Raw genomic sequence first — 16059 nt, 5'->3', positions numbered from 1 at the left:
CTTGTTTTCCTCAGTGTTGAGGCTGGGAGCTGGCAGGAGTTGGTGTCTGCTGACTGGCTGCATGACCCCTGTCCTCTTCGCCCCTGAACATCCATCACTAATCCAGGGCAGCGGGCAATGGGCTCCCTACCTGCGCTGCACAGCCGGTATTTTAAACTGATTTTGAAAACAGCATTATCTGGTGTCTTGGACAACTTTCTTAGATTTAGACCTGAACAGCTCTCCAGCAAGCAGTTAAGAACAGTGAATCGGGTGCGTGTGTTAAGTTGCTTCAGTCTTATCCTACTCTTTGCAACCCAATGTATGGTAGCCCACCAGGTTCCTATGCCCATGGGATTCTCCAGGTGAGAATACTGGGGTGGGTTGCCGTTTCCTTTTTCTAAAATTGTGTGCATGCTGAGTCACTTCAGTCATGCTGGACTCTTTTCAAAACCAGTGAACTGATGAACAGAAAAGATGAAAGTGAAGATCACTGGAAATCTGGATTGCACATTTCTAGCAACCAGGTTTCCAATGAAACCTTGAAAGTATAATGTAAGGAATGAAAAGAAGTGTAGTATATACACCCAACGGTCATGAGGGGAATGTCCAGAAATCCACAAGTATTCCAACAAGACAACTGAAGTTCCATTTTTCTCACTCCAGTGAAGGGCAGACAGTGCTACCTCATTCTAAAAAGGGTCCATTATGATAAATATATATTGTCTCTTACACATGAATTTCAAGATCAGTAACTTTCTGTAAGTTTACCAAAGGCTCAACATGACTTCCAAGAAATTTCAATAAAAAAAAGAAAAACAATCCCAAATAAGTTTATTTTGTATCACAAAAACAGCAACAGCAAATTAACAAGGAATGAGGCATTTAACATTTCATAACATATTCAAAAGTTGTGAATGGCATAACACACAATTTTAATTACATACTTTTGAAGAATCTTACATTGGACCAATTTTGTGCACTTTCTTTGCAAACAGTGTAGAATTTTGGTGGTGTATGTAGGGGCTTGTGTTGAAGGTTCCTACTGTGCTTTCTTTCAAAGTGCAGAAATTCAAGTTTGATTTTGGTCAACAGTCACAGTATGGGTTGAGGGGAGAGAATGAATCAAATTTAACAGAGAAAACACCTGATTCAAATTAAGGAAGAAAACTTTGTGAACTTATGAAGCAGTTTTGACACTGACTTCAAACAAACAGTGGGCAGTATTCTATGTGGTTGTCACTCCACTCACCAGATCTGCCAAGCATCACCAGCTTCCATCTGATTTTCCTGTAGCTATAGAGACTTAACTGAAGAGGGCCAGTAACAAGATCCTTTAACTTCTACAGGCATCCCATTGACATTCCTTCTACAGAACAAACTCTCAAGTATTTTTGAAAGATGTAAAATTAAAGTGATGACAGTTTCTGGAAGGCTGGGCTCACCTAAATTCTGAATACATCATGCCACCCCACTCCGGCACCACAGCCCCAGTGGGGGCAGAATTCACACCTGACGATGCTGTGCTTCTTGTTCTTTTCCTGAGATCAAAGAGGCATATGAGTGATTTTCATTAGAGTACAGCCAATCAGTCTTCTGCTTTGAACAAATATCCAGATAAAATGATAAACCATCATCTGAAACAAGGCACTGGCGACTTTTTACAGGAAATTAAACTACCTGCACTTACTAACAAGGCTCTTTCTTAGTGATGATAGTTTGGGTCTTCTGGAATCCAGATTTTGCTTTCCAGCTTGTATTTATCTAATGTGGGGACCATTTTAAACATCTAACATTTGGGCCATTTTTGGCATTAAGTTGCCAAAAAGCTGAGAAAGAACAGAATCATCTTTGATTGGCTGGCCTCAGATTTCTGACTGATATGGAAGAGCTGGAATGAATTTTGTTGCCCATCCAACATGTTTGTTTAAGAAATGCCATACAGTGATTTTCCATTTCAATTTTTCTCCTTTCAGGTGTTACGATACCTTTGACTAGCTACTGTTGTCATGTCAACAACGTGAAGCAAGTTTGGTGGAATGAGAAATGGTTTTGGGTAATGGGTAATAAGGGGCTTCCCAGGTGGTGCGGCGGTAAAGAATCTGCCTGGTAATGCAGGAGATGAGACACAAGAGATATAGGAAGGAAAATCCGCTGGAGAAGGAAATGGCAACCCACTCCAATATTCTTGCCTAGGAAATTCCAAGGACAGAGGATTCTGGTGGGCTATATAGTCCACAGGGTCATGGAAGGTCACACATAAATGATCAACCAAGTGCACACACACACACATACAGTGGGTAAGAAGCTTGAACGTTTTGTTTTTCTTAGGCAGGACTAATACAATCTTTTAAAAATACTACACGAGACAACTTTCATTGGGAATAGTACATTCATGTCAGGCTCTGATTTTGGTTCTGATAATGCTGTTAGACATTTTGCAATGTGAACACATATTTTCAAAAGAGAAAAGGTCTCCATTCCTAATGCTTATGAAACATGTACTAAATTTTTGATGATGCAATATATGACCATTACAAAACTCCCACTTTGATCCATCTGCTCCAAAAATATCTATAATGCATCTTTAACATAAATCCATAAAAAACAGAATGGAATAGTCATTTTGATAAAAATCTCTGCCAATAGTCCAACTTTATATCTTGCTCATTACTTTTCAATTTCAAAAGAAAAAACAAGCAAGGATGAAAGCAATATATTATTTTGTGTTTTATCAGGTTATCAAAATAGATAGAATGCATTGGTTCTGTATTTGTAGAGTTACGATATATTTAAATCAATTATTATTAATGACAATAGGAAAGAATAACAAATAAATTCCACTATGGCCACTGGTCTCCGTATATTTTATCTTAGATGGCAATTTGCTGTGAAATATTTGGCATTCCCTTTTGTACATTTCTCGGGCCAAAATGAATGTTACTGTGTTGTCCCACTTCACACTCATTGATCAGAGAAGCTTTCTAGCGTCTGACAATAGTTAAAAAGGTAGGTAATCAGAAGTATTCAATCTTGGTAAAGCCTGTCAACACGAATCACCATGTCAACATAAATTACCATGAAATAAGAGACAGTAGACGAAATGAATATGCTGGGCATAGCCAATGAGATCTGTGAACTCCATTTTGTGTCGGCTTAAAAATAAGAGCAGGAAAACAGTTTGAATATGAATAGATTTAAGTGTGTTTGTTTGTTTCTGTTTAATTCCCTGCCTTCACAGACAATGATTATTGGAGTTGTGGGATTTATGTGCAGCCCTGCCACATGGAGAACATATGCCTAGAGGCAGACTCCGTGCACGGCATTCACCCCTGATACTTGTTGCCTCTGGATAGATGCCCCAGAGTCACCTTGTGAAAATAGAAAGACTGAATTCGGTGTAGTTATCACGAAATGCCACACACAAGAAAATTCCACTGAAATATAAAAGACATCCTAGGGCTAAAGAAAGTTGATGACCTTGGGGCAAAGTCAATGCTGAAAGTGGTTTGACAGTGCTGGAGAAATATTCATAAATGTCAAAAAGGAACATCAGGATATTTGTAAATGCAAACACCATCACGGCTGCACCTCCAATGTGCATTAAGGGAGTGTTTACACAAAATGACTAACTGAGCGCAGACTTTGTACATTAAAAAAAAAATAAAAATCTCCTTTGATTTGCAGTTGCACTAACACATCCTTTCAGGAAGCCCCTGGGCTGAAAATTTGTCCGTAACTCTGAAGGCATCTGACTCACTAACTCTCTAAATTCTGAAGGATTCCTGTGCGAACTCTGACCACACAGGCTTTGATGCCCATGAATTCACCCTTTTCAGATAAATGAGGAAACAGAGGCACCTTCATCTGCACTCTGGGCAGTTGATCCCGGAAGATGCAGGGATCACACACAGGACTGTGTGAGATGATCACAGTCTCCACCTGGGATCATCCACAGCCCTGGGCTGCGAGGGACCAGAGTCCCTTCTTCACAAGACCACTTTCTCCCAAATTCACTTCCTTTCTCTTTGACATCACTCATGAGTCAAGGGGCCAGACCCCTGGCTCTCACTGACCCCGTGGGCTGACCATCCCTGGGCACAGAGCCTTCTCCACATAGGAGCCCTCACATCTGCTCACCACTTACCCCTCTCAGTTCCTTTAGGCTCTCTGTCCACCCTCCATACACACAGGGAGCCATCTTTTTCCCCAGGATTACTGCCAATTCTAGTCGGAATCGACAGGCTTAGTGACACGTCCCTGAAAGAGCAGGAAGGTTCAGATCCCCCGGTAAGTCCCAGGGGCACCAGCACAGAAACAGGCCTAGAGCAAGTCAGGCAATCGGGGAAGAAAAAGCCCGAGTCCAGGGAACCTGGGTCTTCATGCAGCACAGCCTGAGTCTGCGTCTCCAGAATCCAGAGTTGAGGTCGTCCAGGGAGACAAATCCCTCAGTGTGATCAGAGCCATCATCTGCAGAGCTACTCTGAGAGGCCACCTGCTATGCTGTGAGCAGGGAGCCTGGGGCAGTGCGGGTTGGTGTTAGCCAGTGACTAGTCTAATCTAGACAAAGCACCCAACACTGGGAATCAGATTCCAAAGAATTTCAGTGTGAGACTGAAGCCCGTTTCCTAATGAGAACCAGCCAAACTTCAACTATATCTAGAAGCAACCCTAGAAATTAAACTGTTATTAGTTTTTATTTGTGCTGCCTGTTTCAGAAAAAAAAAAAAAGACAAAAGGAAAGGAAGAATGAAAGAAAGAAAAAGATAGAAAAAGAAAGGAAGGAGGTTGGATAATGAAGAAGTTACACAGAAATTTAAAATGTGACAGGTGTTGGCAGGAATCTCTACCATCCCCCTTACAAAGAGCTGCTGTTGGAAGTCTCCAGCAGAAGTGAGAGGCTTTACCATGAAAGCCACCACGTAGGGGCTTAATGAAGGGTACAGAGGGGAGGCAGACACGTGAGCAGTAGCCCTATGGTAACGGGAAAACAAAAGTTATTCCATGGCTGGTTAAAATTCTTAGATTATAGCTAAAACTATTTCAAAACCAATCCATATTCTATTAAGTAAGAGGGAGGGATGGAGGGAGGAAGGGATGGGAGGGAAGGGGAGAGAGAGAGGAGAGAGAGAGCAGAACATTTTTGTTTTGAATAGAATGCCAGAGAACAAAAACGAATGAATTTCTTTGCGGTGATCATCATAAAGCTTTATGCGATCAACAACATGAAAAGCCTGTTGCGGGGGAGGGTGCTTTCCTTAGTGTGTGAGACTAATTAATGACCAACTTTGAAGTCATTTAGAGAACATTTCCCATCAAGTCCAGTGATGCTTTTTTTATTTGAAATGTCAGTATCGTCCATCCTAGGGGAAAGAGAATGATCTTTTAAGCTTAGAAAACATTGTGGGGGTTGGAATTCATAAAACTGTTAAATGTGCTTCACGATGCGGACATCTGTCTTCCAGAACAGTGATGAGACAGGGTGAAGCAACCAAGGAAAACACAACCCAAGGACAATTAGAAAACCAAGTGTGGACTTCAGACAGAGCAATCTCACACAGCATTCAAGGGAATATGGGAGACACAGCATGAACTCCCCACTGGGAAGACCCAGAACATCATTCACTTGAAATCTATCAGACCTCCCAGAGCCCAGCTGCAATTTAGATTTTATTTTAGTAGAGCCATTTCAGAAAATTTGGGTACATGAGAATGTTTTGAACTCAACAACATTCATTACGAAGCATAAAAATTTCGAATTTCTTTAGATAGGAAAGGGTGAATACATGTATGCTAAAACATACATGTGTCCCTCGATGCCCATACTGTAGATTTTCACAGATCTGAAGGTTCATTGATCAATAAGAGTATGTTTTAATGTCCATCCAGGCCTTTATCATGACACCCAGAGGCATCCAATGGATAGTTTCAATCTTCTTGTTACTTTCAAAAATTATTCAACCAACTGCCATATATTATGTATCTTTCTTTTGTGAGTAATTTATCCTTTTTTTTTCCTTCTGGGGACCACACTGAACAGTATCATAACTCTGAAATGCTTATGAATGATTGAAGCTCAGAACCACAGGGATCAATGAAAGCCTTAACTTCCAGATACCCTGATTTCTCAGGGTACTTCTTCTGAAATGTTGTTGCCCCATGCAGGGAGAGATGGGAGTAGGTGGGTGGGAAGGCAGCACTGAGATAAAAAAACAAAAGGCACCCAAGCTAAATACCACCTCCTGACCTGACCTGGAGGCAGCAAATGACAGCTTGGAACTTGGGGAGCACTTCAGTATGCACAGCAACACGCTGCAGAAAGCCAGCTTTACACATCGTTAATGCTCTTAGTAGGGGCTGGTGTCCATACGTTAGTTCTATCAGGGAGATGGAAAATAGAAAGTTGCTTTTCATTAAGTGTCAGTTCATCCAATGCCTTCTGTAGCATGAAAAAAAAAAGTTGTTTTCAATTATATTTCAGTTCTTTCAATACTTTCTTCAATTGGCATCATGAATGCTCAAAATTTTTCTTTGCAGAGAGAGGGCAGGTGCACAATCTATTATACAAATGCTAAACAAGTGGTTATTTTACAGAGTGGTTCTTTAGAATGTTACTATGGCCCAGACAGGCAGGCTCCCTTGACCGCGTGGCAAAGAGCTCCCTGAACTGCCATGAAATCCACAAGGCAGAATAAGGCGAGCTTCCCGGCAAGCTGCAGAACACATTCGCCCTTCATCCCGTCTGTCCCTCTGTTCTTTACACTCACTTCCCCTGGGAACACCACAGCAATGGCAGCAAGGCTGAGGGTGGAGACCTCACATCGCGTACCTGCACCTCCACAGATGCCAGCCAGGCTGAATCCCCGGGCGTCCTCAGGAGAGAAGCGTTCCAAGTCCAAACACACACAGGACCATCCAGAATGAGAAGATGGAGATCACCACAATGGTGAGTCCTTGCATGGCCACATTCACATTCTCCATTTTATCAATACTATAAAGCATGTGGAGGTGGGGAGGCTCTCATATAAAGTGCCTGCTTTCTTGAATTAAATCACCATTAAGATTTATGCTCAGAGTCAAGAAGATTGTTCATATTTCTAAAGACTGCTTCCAATGTGGGTGGTACAGTTATGAAAAAGCTCAAAAAAAGCAACCAACTTATTCGAAAAGTGGACTGAACATAATAAAAACAAAATAAAACTGCACACCATGGCTCATTAAAGACAATCATCAAGAATTGCAGACCAGATTTTCACAGTCATGTTTAGATTTTTGTTGCTTTTGAGAACGTTTCTCTTCGGCAGCAATGGGACACTAGTGGCTTGAAATGCACTTGAGATGTATCCAGACTCCATCTCTGAAGGCTTGGAGACATGGGCAGTCACGGAGCACAGGCCTTAAGGAACTGGGGGAATTACATGAAGCCAAAAATAGAAGAGCTCTTAGTACTCATCATAGTTATTGAGATCTGTAAAGTAGGCGTTAGAATAGGTCTTCCCGGTGAGATGTGGGTTGAAGTATTTGTTTCTTTCCTCTAGGATCAAGTTGTTTTTGTTAAACGCCTGTAAAATATAAGATAGAAGATTTACGAGTACTCAGTAAGCAGTATTTCAGAAAGAGAATATAACAGGAGACGATTATAGTTGACCCTGGAACAACACAGGTGTTCGGGGCACCGACCCTCCTCGAAGCTGAAAATCTGAATATAAGTTATGTCCACCCTCCATACGTGTGGTTCTTCCACGTCTGAGGTCTGCCTGGACCCACAGTGCTGCACCTGGATCCAACCAACTTCCTATCGTGGAGTACGGTAGTAATACTGAAAAAATCTGCAAATAAGTGGACCCAAGAAGGGCAGTGTTGTTCAAAAATCTGCTGTGTGTGTATGTGAGCTCTCCCCTAAGCCTTCATTGTTTTCAAATGTCTTTTCTCACTTACACGCTTCTGCACATCATTTTCCTCGTTGAGGACTTGCCTCATAACTAGGATGAGGTCGGTAGATTTTTCAGTCCAGATTATTTTTGAGCTTTACTCAGAAAGTCTACTTTTGAACTTTAGTCTGAAAATTTCCAAGAGTTAGAACACCTAAATTGAAACCTCAAGGAAACCTAAGACTCTAGTGATTTCAAATTCACGAGCACTTTGAGTATTACCACTTGTAACTGAGTAGCTGTATAAGCAGCTTTTGGATTGTCATGGTACATTGATAAAAGATTTTGAAGGAACACATTTACATAAATGCATGAGATTCTTAATTTCTCATTTTCTACACTTGTGGGAAGGTGACTGTGGTGGTGGTGGTTTCTACTGCAGCCATTTCTGACACAAAAGCTCCTTCTCACTAAGAGAATAGTTACCCATACTCTGGGGCCTCCCTGGTGGCTGAGATGATAAAGAATCTGCCTGCAATGCAGGAGACCCAGGTTCAATCCCTGGGTCAGAAGATCCCCTGAAGAAGGGAATGGCTTACCACTCCAGTATTCTTGCCTGAAGAATCCCATGGACAGAGGGGCCTGGCTGGCTACAGTCCATGGAGTTGCAAACAGCCAGACATGACTGAGCAATTTTCACTTCACTTTACATACCCGTACTTTTGTTGAACTATCCCAAGTAGAGGGTAAATTATGAGAGGCTCAAAATAAAAGATGTTAGGTAGGTGGCAGAGCCCAAACATCCAGGATTTATCTGGCCAAGGAGTCATAAGAAAGTCCTAGAAAGACTCATTAGAGCCTGGACAGCGGTACTTTGCCTTCAGAGCAGCAAGATTTCAGATTAAGTGGCTCCTGGATCTTCAGTGAGAAGAGGAGACCAGCTAAATGATCTTCAGATGCTTGAAGCAACTGATCACAGGTGAGCTGATGGGTTGGGATCACACGGAGAAGGGCTCCCTTCTTGGCTACTGGAGGTTTCTCCTTGAAGATTCTTGCTCCTGGGAACACATGTTCCTCCTCCTCTGGGGGCTTGGTTCTGAGAAGGTGTGTGGGGTGTGTTATTAATTCTTGGGGCTTCATTTCCTGGCTCTATCATGGATCAGTATAACGTGCTGATGGCTGCTGGAATCCAGCTCTGTCTCTATGCATGTGGGGGCCCCATGGTGATGAGAGGAATGAGAGAGGCCCCTGCAGATCCTGGGACATAAGAGCCTCCAACTAGCTGAAGCTGTGAGGGCTGAAGAAACTCCGTTTTCCATGTGGGAAAGAAACTGGATTTTGAATGAAACCATCACAGCAGAGAGACAGGGCATCAACATACTCCCTAAGGACTATTAAGGGGAACCATGAACTTCACAGGAATGTCAAAATTCAGGTAGCTTAATGAAATGATGGCATTTGCAGCAACATGGACAGACGTAGACAGGATCATACTAAGTGAAGTACGCCGGACAAAGACAAATATCGTATGATATCAATTATATGTGGAATCTAAAAAATAATACAAATGAACTTATTTACAAAGCAGAAACATAGAAAATAAACTTATGGTTTCAAATGGGAAAGGTGGGCATGGGATAAATTAGGAGTATGGGATTAATAGATATATATCATCATACACAAACTAAACAGCAAGGATTTACTGTGCAGCACAGGGAAATATATTCAATATCTTGTGAAAGCAAAGTGAAAAGTGAAAGCAAAGTCAGACTCTTTGAGACCCCATGGACTGTAGCCTGTGAGGTTCCTCCGTCCATGGAATTTTCCAGGCAAGAGTACTGGAGTGGGTTGCCATTTCCTTCTCCAGGGGATCTTCCCGACCCAGGGATTGAACCCGGGTCTCCAGCACTGCAGACAGACGATTTTACCGTCTGAGCCACCATGGAAGCAGCACAGGGGAACATAGTCAATATCTTGTAACAACCTATAATGGGAAAGAATCAGAAACCAAATGTACATGTAACAGAATCACTTTGCTGTGCACCTGAAATTAACACAACACTGCTAATCAACTCTCTTTCAATATGTCAAATAAAAATTAACGGAAAAAATAAGAGACGTCATTCACCTTGCCCCTCACCCCATGACCTGAATCACCACCACTGAGTTTTGCCGACAGCCCCCAGGATAACACCTGCCTCCTTGGCATACCTGGCCACAGCAGTGGCTGCCGATCCTTACCTTGATGGCCTCCACCGAGTCGTACTTGTCCAGTTTGTTAATGTGGTTGGTTATGCTGGTGTTGAGAGGGGCGGGTGCGACAGGGTGGATGACGGTGGCGTCGTGGGATTGTTGCTGGTACCGCTGGCAGTAGGTGTAGACGAGCAGCGTGAGAAGGCAGCCTAGGATGGAGCTGCTGAGCCCCACGGCAATCATGTGGAACAAGTTGAACTCTGGGGAGACAAGAGCCACAGTGAGGCCACCGGGAAAGGGACACACTCCTCCCCAGCACAGTGGGCTCAGAGGAAAAGAGAAGGATGCAAGGGGAAAGCACCACATTCCTTCCAAAACCAGGAAATCATCAGACCCTTCTTTGAAGTGTCCCAGGGACGTCCCCAGTGGTTTGCAGTTAAGACTCTGCCTTCTAAGGGGGGCGGTGTGGGTTTGATCCCTGGTCAGGGAGCTAAGATCCTACGTGTCTTGTTGCCCGCCCCCCACCAAAAAAAAAAAACAGAAACAAGATACAAGACAGAAACAGTATCATAACAAATTCAATAAAGCCTTTTTTTTAATGTGGACCATGAAAAAAAAATCTTTAATAATATAAAATGTCACTGCTACCAAAACACTTCTCCGCATTGACCAGTGTAGTTTATGTCAATGCTTTTATGGATTATAACCAGTCTTTTGGACGTCCCCACACACCCTAGCAGAGACATTTTTTCTCTTTAAAGGCTTGAACAAGAAAGTCCTTCTGTCTCAAGTGCAGCATGATCTGTGGTTCCTGGGGTTCCTAGGGAGCACGTTTTCCATGCTCCTGAAGGGACTGAGGGCCCCAGCACACAGCCTGTCTGTGTCCCGGGAACAAAGCGAGGATGCATCTCACTGCTTCCCATCCCCACTCACCTGCAAGCCTGACCACTTCCCCTCTCCTTTATCGCTTCATATTGTTTAAAACTGTGCTCTGATTGCATCATTCTTAATGTTTCCACTACATTTTTGGAATATGAATATGCACATATTGTATAACATTAGAAAGTGCATAAGGGTAGACAAGAATAAGTCTTTTTACTTTTTTTAATTTCCAAGAGGAAACGACTGTCACCATTTCTGTACTATGTTTTGGAGACACAAGGCACACTCACATGCTGTGTGTGTCTGTTGTAAATGTCACCCAGGTACCATTTTTTTCACTCACTTTGTATTTTGGAGACCTTATAAGTAAAATGCTTTACTCCAAAGAAACAAAGGATTTGTATCAAAGAAATATGATCTTTTAATGGTCATGAAATGACCCTCTTTTATACAGTGTTTTTTTCCTACTTAATAACATTTCAAGTTATTTTGAGTTATAAATACAAAATATTGAAAAAATGAACTGATAGGGCCTTATGTCTCTAATATAGGATTGGTTTGAGTGGTATCAAAGTGGCATAGCAAGGCCTGCTTAATGTCTGAGAAAGAACAACAAAATAAAAAATAAGATATTCACTGTGTGTTGGTAAAACACTCGACAATCAAAATTTTAAGCCTTTTAGGAAATAAAGATGACATCTGAGCTGTGCCCATGAAGCTGAAATTACTGAAATTCAGGTAAAGCAAAATATGACCTCAATGCTTTTCTGCTGTCTTGGCAATGTACAGCTCACCAGTTGCCTGAGGGTTACTGGCCTTGTGTCTCCATTGCACAGGGCACTTCTGAGGCTCTAGCTTTCCTCCCAGATGTCCCCTTCATGCATCACCAGATGCCAAGTGTCACCCTTCCTCTCTCTCACTGCCCACTCTGCACTCAAATGGGACCACTGAAGATGCCTGCTGGGTACCACTGTGGATGCCGGACGAGAAGACTGGGCCACATGGGGAGGTCCCCAGGGAGAGAAGACCTGTGAGTCTGTTCCCTGTACCCAGCAGGTCCTGGCATATTTGTTCTTTAATCACCTGGGCTCCTTCCCAAGGACTCTGAGGGCTGCCTTTGCCTCACCTGGAATCCAGAGCACAGGTGGAGCATCCTTCACCCATCTCTAAACCCTCTAAGCTTCTCCCTCTAAGCTGTGCCCCTTTGCTGCTCCTGGACACCATATTCTGGGGCTCTAGGGCCCTAGGAACTGGATTTGCACCCCAAGGTAGATGAAGATGGTGTAGAAAGGCAGCCTCTTCCTCTGTCCTCTGTGAGCTATAACCAATGTACTGCCACTCCCACTGAAATTCTAAACTGATGATTCCTAATAGAGGCCTCCAGTGCCTTCAGCACCTGAGGCTGGATAATCCAGGAGGATGATACTAGAACATTCCACAGTACCACCCATTCCCTGACATCCACCTCAATTTTTCACTTCTTGATTATTTGGTCACTGGTTTAACAAAGTGAAAGGAATAAATAAATCTGTGGCGTTTTCTGATTTTGTCTAAAGCCTTTAGGGCTGAATCTGGGACAGTAGAATTAAGTATGTAAGGGCCATTCTACTAGCAACCATTAGAAGCTTCTACTCTAACCCTAAAGCCACCCTCAAGGTAAGCAAGCGTGGACTCCACACTTGTTGACATTTCTCAATGCTTTATAGCCATTTAGACCCTCCAGGGTCAAGGCCATGTGGGGATAAAAGCACTTCTGCTGCCTATATTTTCCTCCAATAGTTTCAGAGCGTCCAGTCTTACGTTTACGTCTTCAATCCATTTTGAGTTTGTTTTTGTGTAGGTGTTAGGGAGTGTTCTAACTTCATTCTTTTATGCGTGCTGTCCAGTTGTCCCAGCACCACTCATTGAAGAGACTGTCTTTTTTCCATTGTATATCCTTGTCTCCTCTGTCACAGATTAGGTCACTGTAGAAGCGGGTGTTTTTCTCTGGGTTTTCTATCCTAATCCATTGAGCTATAGTTTTGTTTTTGTGCCAGTACCATACTGTACTGATTACTGTAGCTTTGTAATATAGCCTGAAGTCAGGGCTCCTGATTCCTCCAGCTCTATTTTTCTTTTTCAAACTTGCTTTGGCTAGTTGGGGTCTTCTGTGTTTTCATATAAATTGTAAAATAATTTGGTTATAATTCTGTGAAAAATGCCATTAGTAATTTGATAGGGATTTCACTGAATCTGTAGTTTCCTTTAGGTAACAATAGTCATTTTCACAATATTGATTTTTCCAATTTAAGAACATGGTACATCTCTCCATCTGTTCGTGTCATTTGTTTGTCTTTTACTAGTGTCTTACAGTTTTCTGAGTATGGATCTTTTGCCTTCTTATGTACATTTATTCCTAGGTATTTTATTCTTTATATCCAGCAAAACTGACTTTCAAGTATAAGGAGAATAATCTGTTGTCTCAGTGTCACAACTTGGAGAACACTGTTCACAGGAGCCCTTCCTGTGGGCATATTCAGAGAACAAGACCCATACAACAGGCAAGACACAGACAAGAGGTTGGAGGTGAGCCTTAAATACGCAGCGGCTTGTAAACAAAGGCCAGTGAGGGTGAGAGGGGAGCACACACGGCACAGCCGCTCTGGGTTCTGATGGTGCAGACAGAGCACAGCTGCAGATTCTGTGCTTTTCACACATGGAAGACTGGTGGGGACTGTCTGTCTAGCAAGTCCATTGGCACCATTTTTCCAGCAGCATTTGCTCACCACGTGTCTCTGTGTCACATTTTAGCAATTTTTGCAATAGTTCAAACTTTTTTTTTTATTACTGTTAGAATCTGTTATGGTAATCTGTGATCAGTGATCTTTGATGTTACTATTGCAAAAAATTATGACTTGCCAAAGCCTCAGATGATGGTTAGCTTTTTCTTTTTTTGGCAATACAGTACTTTAAAATTTATAAAAGTACTTCTGCTGTAGTAGTAACATATTATATTATAACAGGGGAAGATGTATGACTCTCTCCATATGCAGATACTTTGTCATTAGTCAAGTGAATCATTCCTGCAGGTGCCTGGGGAAGGCTGGGCCAGCTGACATCCCTAGGATGATTGTATAGTCTCTGGGTCTCATGCAACTAAAAATAGCTCTCAAAGTCAGAACCTTTCAAGAGGCCTACATTTTTTTCTGTGTAAGTGAAAAATTGTTCCTATTAAATCTCTTGAATCTGCTTAGTGTGGCACTTTGCTTTGAATATGCTTTTTTGCTATTGTTTTGGTTCAGTAAATTTGGAACAGAGACCAATTACCCAGTGGGCTCAACTGGTCAATTATCTGTGTAAAGTTTGACTGATTTTTCAATAAGCTGAAAAAAGTTATCTGTGAAGTCCCCTCAACATCCTCAAAACTCCTTGCTAGGTAACGCTTTTTACTTGTCACCTACAATTAGCCCCATCTGACCTCTTACCCACAGGGCTTCCCCGGGGGCTCAGACTGTAAAGAATTGGCCTGTAATGCAGGAGACTCGGATTCAATCCCTGGGTCAGGAAGATCCCTTGGAGAAGGGAATGGTAATCTCCCCCACTATTCTTGCCTGGGAAATCCCATGGACAGAGGAGCCTGGAGGGCTAGAGTCCACAGAGTCACAAAGAGTCAGACACGACTGACCATCTGGAGCACGCCTGCACACATGACCACTTACCCACCTGCTCTGCTGTGCCAGTGTCAGCAGCCTAAGACCAAAACAATGAGTTTTGAAGACTGTGATTAAAGTTTCTATGACTGAATCAATAGCACCTTGAGGTTTGATTTGGTGCAGCATATGGCAGAACTGGCTCAAACACACAAATGCTGAGTCTTAGGATGGAAGTGGGCCTTCTGTCCCTCCTAGCTCAGTTGGTAAAGAATCTGCTTGCAATGCAGGAGACCCAGGTTCGATTCCTGGGTTGGGAAGATCCCCTGGAGAAGGAAATGGCAACCCCCTCCACAGAGGCTACAGTCCATGGGGTTGCAAGAGTCGGACACGACTGAGCGACTAAAGAGAGTAAGAGAGACAAAAGGGCCTTCTGTGTCATGTCCTCCTGGATGTTCAAGGTCTTGGCAGGACTCCCATATCTTACCCTGAGAAGGCCAGCTGAGGAAAGTGGCTTGTGAATTTGTGTTACACCTGCAGGGTCAGTCATGCTGCAGAAGCATCAGCTGGCTGCACCCAGATTCTGCCTTGAAATCCCTCAGGATGGGGACACTCTCTATAATCTCTGCCACTCTGGGGACCCTGGGTATTGTCTAAGAGTGCTGCCTGGACAGAGATGCTATGGCTGCAGACCCCAGACACCTTCCCGTGGGACACTCAGCACCAGGACTCTTGTCTTGTGGTGATTGTCATTTAGTTGCTAAGTCATGTCTGACTCTTTGTGACTGCACAGACTATAACCCATCAGGCTCCTCTGCCCAAGAAATTTCTCAGGCAAGATTATTGCAGTGGGTTGCCAATTCCTTCTCTAGGGGATCTTCCTGACCCAGGGATTGAACTGACATCTCCTGCTTTGGCAGGCAGATTCTTTATCACTGAGCCATCTTGGAAACCCAAGGTGCTCCGGGCTTAACACTCACACTGGGATCCCACCGTCTGGATCTAGACCCAGCTCCACTTCGACTTCCTGTGAACCTCTTCTCTCTGACCGTCTCTCTGTTTATAAAATGCAGATAAAAGCTCTGGCTGCTATGCCTTCTCTACAATTCCCAAAACCAGTCTCTGAACACAAATGATTTTTCACCACTCATCTGGCAGTGAAGCCCGACCTGAGCCGACCTGACCGTTTGCTGCAGAACTGACCAGAAATGCCAGGAGGAGCATTCATTAGCTGCTTCCCTTCACCCATATTCCATGGCAAGGTCTTTAAAGAGACTGGTTACTATGGAGTGTGGTCCCCAGATCCTCGGGGATGTCATACTGTATATGCCCAGTATCAGCCGTCTATACCCTGAAAAACGCTGATTTCCGAATCCTTCTCTATTGCCAAGGGTTTTACAAAAAGAACTGTGGGCTGCGGCACCCACAGGAACAAACTTTGCAGGGATGAAATAGGAAACCTCCTGTCATCTGATACAGTGTTGAGCATATAGTGACTGATCCAA

The 16059-nt window shown here is 43.1% G+C and overlaps 1 protein-coding gene across 3 annotated transcripts in view; it reads right to left on the bottom strand.

Annotated features, from left to right (window-relative positions):
• Window positions 1-796: 796 nt before the first annotated feature.
• Window positions 797-16059, bottom strand: part of SEMA5A (semaphorin 5A) — a 568430-nt gene continuing 553167 nt past the window's right edge. For 2 of the 3 annotated variants that reach the window (XM_010816848.4, XM_002696441.7), the window contains 2 exons: window positions 10092-10303; window positions 797-7541 (listed from right to left, as the gene is read on the bottom strand). In XM_010816848.4, coding sequence (XP_010815150.2) covers window positions 7422-7541; window positions 10092-10303 — 332 coding nt within the window. In that variant the 3' untranslated portion in view covers window positions 797-7421. Of the gene's footprint in view, window positions 7542-10091; window positions 10304-16059 lie in introns of those variants that run through there. The other variant, XR_009491999.1, reaches the window with a different exon arrangement.

This window comes from Bos taurus, chromosome 20 (genome assembly GCF_002263795.3).
Source record: "Bos taurus isolate L1 Dominette 01449 registration number 42190680 breed Hereford chromosome 20, ARS-UCD2.0, whole genome shotgun sequence".
In the NCBI taxonomy this organism is placed as follows: Eukaryota; Metazoa; Chordata; class Mammalia; order Artiodactyla; family Bovidae; genus Bos; species Bos taurus.
Note: the sequence above shows the minus strand (reverse complement) of the source record. Positions and strands in the feature narration are given on the sequence as shown.